Source organism: Berghia stephanieae, chromosome 7 (genome assembly GCF_034508935.2).
Source record: "Berghia stephanieae isolate SIO BIC M18660-M18661 chromosome 7, UCSD_Bste_1.3, whole genome shotgun sequence".
Taxonomy (NCBI): domain Eukaryota; kingdom Metazoa; phylum Mollusca; class Gastropoda; order Nudibranchia; family Aeolidiidae; genus Berghia; species Berghia stephanieae.
In genome coordinates this window covers 64,723,540-64,731,627 of record NC_088366.1, presented here as the reverse complement: position 1 = coordinate 64,731,627, position 8,088 = coordinate 64,723,540, and the positions used below count along the sequence as shown (strand labels likewise).

The following is an 8,088-nucleotide window of genomic DNA, read 5'->3' as shown; positions in this document are numbered from 1 at the left end:
TAGTAGATATGAAAGTGATGAAAAAGGATCATGAACCTGTCAAAAGAAAAATAAAGTTTAATTTGAATTAAATTTAAGGATACTCAGAATTGAGAAATACAGTTCCGCTTAATCACACATCAGCTAATCGCACCCTCCGTTTATACGTTACACATTCCCGGAAAAACAGAATTTTTTCAATATAATCGCTCCGCTTAATTGCACACCTTCTCCGCTTAATCACTACATCTTGATTTGAGAAAAATGTCTTTAAAAAATACAATTAAAAAAGGTAATGAAAATGCGTTTCACATTGAACCAGTTCGACACGTTAATATCGTATCACACGTGAAAAAAGCTTTTCCGTCAACGCAATTCCACCGTCCCTCTGACCCCGACTAGGTCAGACGTGCAATGCTTGTTAACTGACATCAACGGATTACCTGACACGATGGGCTAATTGACTCAGAACACGCGGTCTGCATCACAAGGTGTGAAACGTGATCTGATCGCAGTCTACCCAAAGTGTGTTTGTTTACATTGTCTGACCACTCGATTGCAATTTTCGACCATTGTTTTCCTCCACTGGGCCGTGAACAATAAGAAAGGATTACAGCAAGGACTCGCGTCTCATCTTTTGATTGAGCTATACGGTCCGTGTCCTCATTGATACACTCAAAAGGTGACTGAACTGACATAAACTTAAAGTCTTTCTCCCTATTAGAAAGCTGGCACTCGAGATGAAAAGGTAAACAGGATGTCGTGCTTGAAAAAGAACATGATGAAAAACACTATGCTGATGTCTCTTCTGCAAGCCAATGGAATGATGAAGTTTTGAAACAACTTCTTCAGCAGTACAACTGTAATGGCATTTACAATGCAGACGAGATGAGGCTTTACTACAATCGATGCTTCACGATTACCATTCTTACAAACAATAATACATCACTTTGTTGTCGATGAAACATGAATAAAAAGAGACATTTTAAAAGAAAAAAGCCCACCCCAAATAAAAAATAATAATAAAAATTAAAAATAAAAATAACCAAAAAATTATTTTTTAAAATCTTCTTCTAATCAGTCTAATGTCTTGAATACGACAGTCCCAAGCCCGTAGAAACTTCAGAATGTAAGGTCCTACATGAATGGTACATGAAAGCGGGTGCTTAGATGCTAGTTTTAGTTTCTCCGCTTAATCGACACATTAACCTAAACTCCTGAGGGTTTGCGATTTAGCGGAGTCAACTGTATCTTCAAATAATACATAGCTGGTTTGATTATATTGTTATAATAACTTTCCTCACTTGCCTCTTTCCCAATGATTACTACTAACAGATTATTATAGATAGATATTTCAAACTTGAGATCAACTAATCAGATTACATTGTATTAAGTGTGTTCTGAAAATGTCAAGGCAGTAACAGATTTATCACAAAGAAGTCCTCTGGCCCCTTTTTGTATGAAATTAAAAAATAATGGCTAATGGCTCACACGTTTGGTCGATTTTGGGATCTATTTTGGAACATATATCTAGTGAGAATGAAGAAAATTCTAAAATTAACAAATGACAAAATGATTTCAGTCATAACTCATTGAATTCATTCAGGAGAAAGAAGATGCATCTTTAAAATTAAAGTGTTTTAAAGGCATGATTTCAGCTCTTGTACGCCACGCTGATGAATAGACAAATTTAAATGATTAATCTGTTTCACCATTTTAATAATAATAACCATTGCAATGCACACGCAAAACTGTTATTAGTATATAAATAGGTAAATTACCATTTCAGTCACTCAAATGTTGATTTCGTTTCACAGATAATATCTTCATGGAAAGCCGTTGGTATCTGAAATGGTAACAATCAACACTGCTAAAATTTGAGTTCACTCCCATAACAATTTGTCGTCTGCTAATGATGGGCATTAAAGTAATCTCGATATTGTGTATTGTCATCGTTGTAATTTAAATGTTCGATATTAGAGTTTGTGACAAATAATTTAAGTGAGACGGGGTAAATATGTGTCAGATTAAAATTAAGATTCATAAGATTTCTAAGTTCAATGACAAAATAATACATTGGCAACCTTGATCAAGGCATAGGTTTGAGTAATCAAACGTAGTTGAAGGACTTCAAGAAATCTTCAAGTATCGCCAAGGCTAATCTCGAACTCTACTAATCGGTAAAATATCATTTCGCTTCTATTATCTATTCTCATTTCTTATGTTTTCTTCTTCAATATCACGTCATTTCACTCTATGTGTCATTTTAAATATCTGGAGTTAGGTTTTGATTATATTCTGTAATTTTTCCAGCAGAGAGAATATTTCTTTTTATTTTACCCGAGTATTATTTAATATCTTGGTTGATTTTTGAGTCACATCACGACTACATACTTTACTGTTTAAACTATCACAATCCCCAATTTACTTTCACTTTTCACTTTGCTATCAACACACTGAAGAAACAGTTGAAAAGTTTGGAAGTTTTATATTTGATTATTCTTTGTTTATAAACAGAATGGTATTGTTTTGACCTAAATTATGTCCGCGGAAAATACATCAGCAACTAACCTAGCCGAATGCGGTGTTTCTATTATTTTACCAGTACACAATGCTTTTGACTGGCTTCCTGAATGTTTAGATTCTGTCCTTTGCCAGTCCTTCTTGGACGTGGGCCCTCTGGAGTTGAGTGTTTACAATGACGGCAGCACAGATTCAAGTCTTGAAACCATACAGAGCTGGAAAGATACGAAAATGCAAGAAAAAAACATTCATGTTGTCATCACTGGTCATACTGGAGATCCCAAAGGTGTCGGATTTGCAAAAAATAAAGCAATATCTCAAAGCTCAGGTCGGTTCCTATGCTTCCTTGACGCAGATGATGTTATGCACAAGGACAGAATCCTCTGTCAATATGAAGCAGCCAAGAAAAATCCAAATACTATTATCGGTTCAAAGTTTCACAGATTGCCGGAAAAATCAACTGAACGTTACACCGAATGGGCAAATAATTTAACCAGTGAACAGCTTTATTTGCAAGCGTACACATCTCATGGGCCAACTGTTATTATGCCAACTTGGTTTTGTGAAAGAGAGGTTATTACATCTGCAGGTGGATTTGATGAAGGTGGAAAAGGCACTCCGGAGGATCTCATTCTTTTCTACAAACATTTATCAAAAGGTGGTAAACTGATTCGTGTAGATGAAGATCTACTTATGTACAGATACCACCCCAAAGCAGAGACCTTTTCTATAAATGAACAAACTATATGGAATCATCGGGTCAAATTTTTAGAGGAAAGAATTTTGAGTCAATGGGGAAAATTTTCAATATGGAATGCAGGCAAACAAGGACGTAAATTATTTTGTTCTCTTTCGTTGGATAATCAGAAAAAAGTGAAAATGTTTTGTGATGTTGATGACAAAAAAATTCAAAAACAATTTTATACGTATGAAAATTCCAAAGAAAAACCAAAACCTAAAGTTCCTATTGTTCACTTTTTAGATGTTGAGCCACCGGTGGTTATCTGTGTGAAGCTCAATTTGAGTGGAAATTTCGAGGAAAATTTGGCAAAACTGGATTTCACTGAGGGAAACGATTATATTCATTTCAATTAAATGTTTGAATATTTGAATTTTAATGAAATAACATGCAAGTAAAATAATGATAAATTCAATTTTAGGACAGTTTAAAGTGTTATGTTGTAATCTGGTTGTCTGAAAATTTAAACTACATTCAAAAATCGCAAAACTATACTCTGATGTACTACAAACAAAGCTGAGAAAAAACATCCAACTGACAAAGAGAGGTCGGATTAAATTAATATAAATAAACACTGCAGATGAACATTAAGACAAACTCTTGCTTAAAATAAACTCTGAGGCTGGTCCCGAATTTTCTGCTCTAAATCATTAATTATTTTTAATGTTTAAGATAAACTCCATCAGTGAGCTGGTCTGGACCTGCGTGATTGGGATGGACAGGGAGTTTTTCAAGCTATTGTCTCATCACCGCCATGCACATCTCTATTGCAAAGTTGGCATCTTGTAGTTGCCTGCCCCCACCCCCCTCTCCTTGTGAACCCTCACTAGGGTAGTTTCAAGGAAAGTACAAGAATAAAACATTTTCGCGTCGGTGATGGCGGTTTGAACCGGCATCACCGCTGCAAAAAATTTTTATTCTCTATTGTCTTCTGGCACTTTCCTACTCACTTCATCTCTTGTTGTTACCAACATAAGTGCCTGCTCCGCTCACTTTTTTAAAATTAGTTTCAAGGACTCGTCAATTGATAAACAAGACTGACCCTCATTGCACATTATGTAACTTTGACTGAGGGATGAGCGATGATAACATCTCAACTTTCCCACCTTTTTAATTTCATTCTCACTCTGCTTTTCCAAGCGTTTAGATCTTCTATGCCTGTTTTTTTTTGTTCTTTTAAGTGACTCTAGTTTAGCTAAGCTAAGATGAAGCTGGCCTATCTTTCTGGGACTATTGATTAAAGGGGGAATAATAAATAGATTAAAACAAATGTTTGTGTGACTGAAGGGTTATTTCCTTGAGTTTTGGATAAGATAAACTCTATTTGTGGTCCTCGGGAGTTTATCTTTAGTGGACTACAGTGTATATATATATTTATATATATATATATATATATTATTATTATTATTATTATTATTATTATTATTATTATTATTCTTCACTGATATAAAGGAAACAGATGGAAAATAGATAATTATTATATATTTTTGAAAATAAAGAGACAATGTTCAACCAGAAGATTCAAATGTGCTTAAAATGCTTATCAAGATGTACCTTGCCAACAGCATCACTTACTATTATGTAGGATGTGACACATCATGACGCATGTAAAGCAATCAATTTTTCAAACAAATGCAAAAAACTGTTAATGGCCAGTTACTCACTGTAAACCTGAGTACAGTGAGTGAATATATGGGTAAAGATATCGCTTCCTGCAGCTATGTGGTCTTGTGGTATGGCACTCTATTTCGGTTCGGAAGGTCCTGGGTTTGATCCTCGCTCGGCACATAGTTGAATCCTTGGAAAAGACTCTTTATTCACACTTTCTCACTGTACTCAGGTGTAAAATGAGTAACTGGCCGTCAACAGTGTTGTATCTGTCGGAAAAATTGTGATATCGCCTAACAGGCGTCATGTCTCGTTCTACATGTTACGTGTTGCTGTTGGTCAGGGACCCTTTGTAAAGTGCTTTGAGCACATTTAGTGGATATTGCGCTTTATAAAAGCTCAAGTTAAGATCCTTTTCCAATGACTCAACTTTGCACTGCTCAGTATAGGAGTCGAACCTGGAACCTCAACACTACTAGGCAACCAGGGTATCAATTTTTTTATATTCCTCATCTACTGTTGACCATTGACAGTCACTTTCAGTCATTTTTTTCATAAAATGGCACATTCTGCTTCTGGTACAACCTACTTGCTTGAATCAAGCTTTTGTGATATCTACCCCTTTAACCTGGGTTGGGTTCCTGACCTCCCATAACCTTATGATAATGGGCAGGGGGGGGGGGGGGGGTACATACTGTCTTCTATCCCCTTATATCTGTTTTCCAACATACTTTCTGCCTTTGTCTTGGAATGAGATTACTTGTTTTTGTCCTGGCCCTGGCCGGAGTACTAGCTGGGAGGGAAACAGTCAAATGCATAGTTATTGTTTTGGGAGATGATTTTTTTTCCTCTTGTAAATCATCTCTCTGCTATGTATTGTTATATTTGTTATTTTGAATGTATAATGTAAGCATTTGAGTTTGAGTGTATTCCTCTTTGTTGGATTTTCTGCTTGTGTCCGGATGAGACTTATACAGTGGAACCTCCCGATTACGACACCTCCGAATAACGACAACCTCCTGATAACGACATTGACCCGTGGTCCCGATTTTTTTTCTATTTAAGATCAGTAAAAATAACCTCCAAATAACGACGCACTTTTTGATAAAACCTCCGAATAACGACATCATTTTGGCGATTTTCGGCAGTTTTCGTAGATATCTGATACTAAAAATACCGAGTATGAGTACTCAAAAGTTTATAAAAACGATTCCTGCTTGAACCAATGAGAACGCAGCTTTTTTTGACGAATCTTGGCTGATATGCATTAATAAAAACCAAGGTATAAATGTAAGTGTAAGCAAGTAAACACAAAATCTTGGAAAATGTGATATTATGTGGTGATAGAAGTAGTAGTAGTAGTAGTAGAAGTAGTAGTAGTAGTAGTAGCAGTAGTAGTAGTAGTAGTAGTAGTAGTAGTAGTAGTAGTAGTAGTAGTAGTAGTAGTCGTAGTAGTAGTAGAAGTAGTAGTAATAATAATAATAATAATAATAATAATAATAGTAGTAGTAGTAGTCGTAGTAGTAGTAGAAGTAGTAGTAATAATAATAATAATAATAATAATAATAATAATAATAATAATAATAATAATAGTAGTAGTAGTAGTAGTAGTAGTAGTAGTAGTATAGTAGTAGTAGTAGTAGTAGTAGAAGTAGCAGTAGTAGTAGTGTTTTTGTGGGAGGAGGAGGAGGAATTTTGTTTGTTTTAAAGGGTTTTACAGCGCCTGTGACACATCTATGTCATATCAGCGCCAGTAAAAAGGAAGAAAAGTGGATAGTAAAAAACATTCTAGATTTACAATTGAAATGACATAAGAAAAAGTAAGACAAAGGGGAATGGTTAAATAGGGAACAGATGTAGATTCCAGGAGCACACTATCAGTGTACTCAGTTCAGATCACCTAAAAGTCTCATCCAGACACACGCACAAGAACCCTCTAAGAGGAATACACTACAATGTTTTGTTTGTTTTGTCAATGTTAATTAAAACTGGTCCCGCGGGCCTTACCACGCCCACTTTGTCCGCCATCTTGGAAACCTCTAAATAACGACACCTCCGGATAACGACATAAAAACTCGGTCCCGTGGCATGTCGTTATCGGGAGGTTCCACTGTAGGTGGTCTCAAACTAAGTATTTTGATAGTGTGCTCTTGGAATCTACATCTGATCCCTATTTATTCCCAGTTCCCCTGTGTCTTACTTTTTCTTGGGTGCTTTGTTTGTAACTCTAGAACTTTTTACCATCCCATTTTCTTCCTTTTTTACTGGCGCTGATATAACCTAAATGTGTTGCAAGCGCAGTAAAACCCTTAAAAAACAAACAAAAAATAATGTCTCATCCTGACATAAGCACAGGTCCCTGCTAAGAGGAATACACTCAAATGTTTACAAATCATATGTAAAACAAAAATAATACAATGCATAACAGTGAGATGATTTACAAGAAGAAAAAAAAAAACATCTCCCAAAACTATACATTTCACTGTTTCCCTCCCAGTACAAGGTTATCCTGCCAGGGCCAGGACAAAAGCAAGTACAGTCTACTCTGGATAATCGCAACAGCTTGGGATCATCGAAAATGTTGCGATTATGAAACCGAAAGTTGCGATTATCCGGAGTGGACTGTACTGTAATCTCATTCCAAGAAAGCAAGTTGGAAAACAGATATATAGGGGAATAGAAGATACAGTAAGTGACTCCCTGCCCAATATGGGAGGTCAGGAACCCACCCAGGGGTGCAGACATACAATTTATGAATAACATTATGAGAAAACAAAAACAAAGACGGGAAACCATGAGTCAACATTTGTGGTATTTATTGTTGATTTAGGAAATAAAAATTATTAATGATGTCAAAATAATATTCAATAAACAACAGTCATATATACATACACTGAGAAGCAAACAATTATTATTAGTAGTAACGTAGTATTGTATGGCTATACTACCAATTGGTTTTTCTCTCTGTCTTTTCCCATTTTCACACAAAGACTTCAAATCTTTCTCATTGTGATTCTACTACACTACTTTTATTTAATCCAAGAAAGATTGGAAACATTTTAATTTCATACATCAATTCTTATTTATAGTATAGTAGGTATCCCAAACTACCAGCTGTTAAGAGGCGAAAGTTTCATCACAAATCATCAAAAATGAGGTCTCTTGAACAGTTTCTCTCTTACGTTAATGGAGAAAAACTTATACCATTAAAATCAGCAGCCTATGAAGATTACATTAGC

The 8,088-nt window shown here is 35.5% G+C and overlaps 3 protein-coding genes across 3 annotated transcripts in view; 2 read left to right on the top strand and 1 right to left on the bottom strand.

The window, feature by feature from the left end:
- Positions 1-8,088, bottom strand: part of LOC144977653 (protein disulfide-isomerase TMX3-like) — a 221,833-nt gene that overhangs the window by 129,614 nt on the left and 84,131 nt on the right. The window lies entirely within an intron of this gene.
- Positions 1-8,088, top strand: part of LOC144977652 (uncharacterized) — a 133,947-nt gene that overhangs the window by 115,298 nt on the left and 10,561 nt on the right. The window lies entirely within an intron of this gene.
- Positions 2,437-4,665, top strand: LOC144977655 (queuosine-tRNA galactosyltransferase-like). Its single transcript, XM_078923086.1, has one exon. It carries the CDS (start codon positions 2,521-2,523, stop codon positions 3,595-3,597), a length of 1,077 nt encoding a protein of 358 aa, XP_078779212.1. The 5' UTR covers positions 2,437-2,520; the 3' UTR covers positions 3,598-4,665.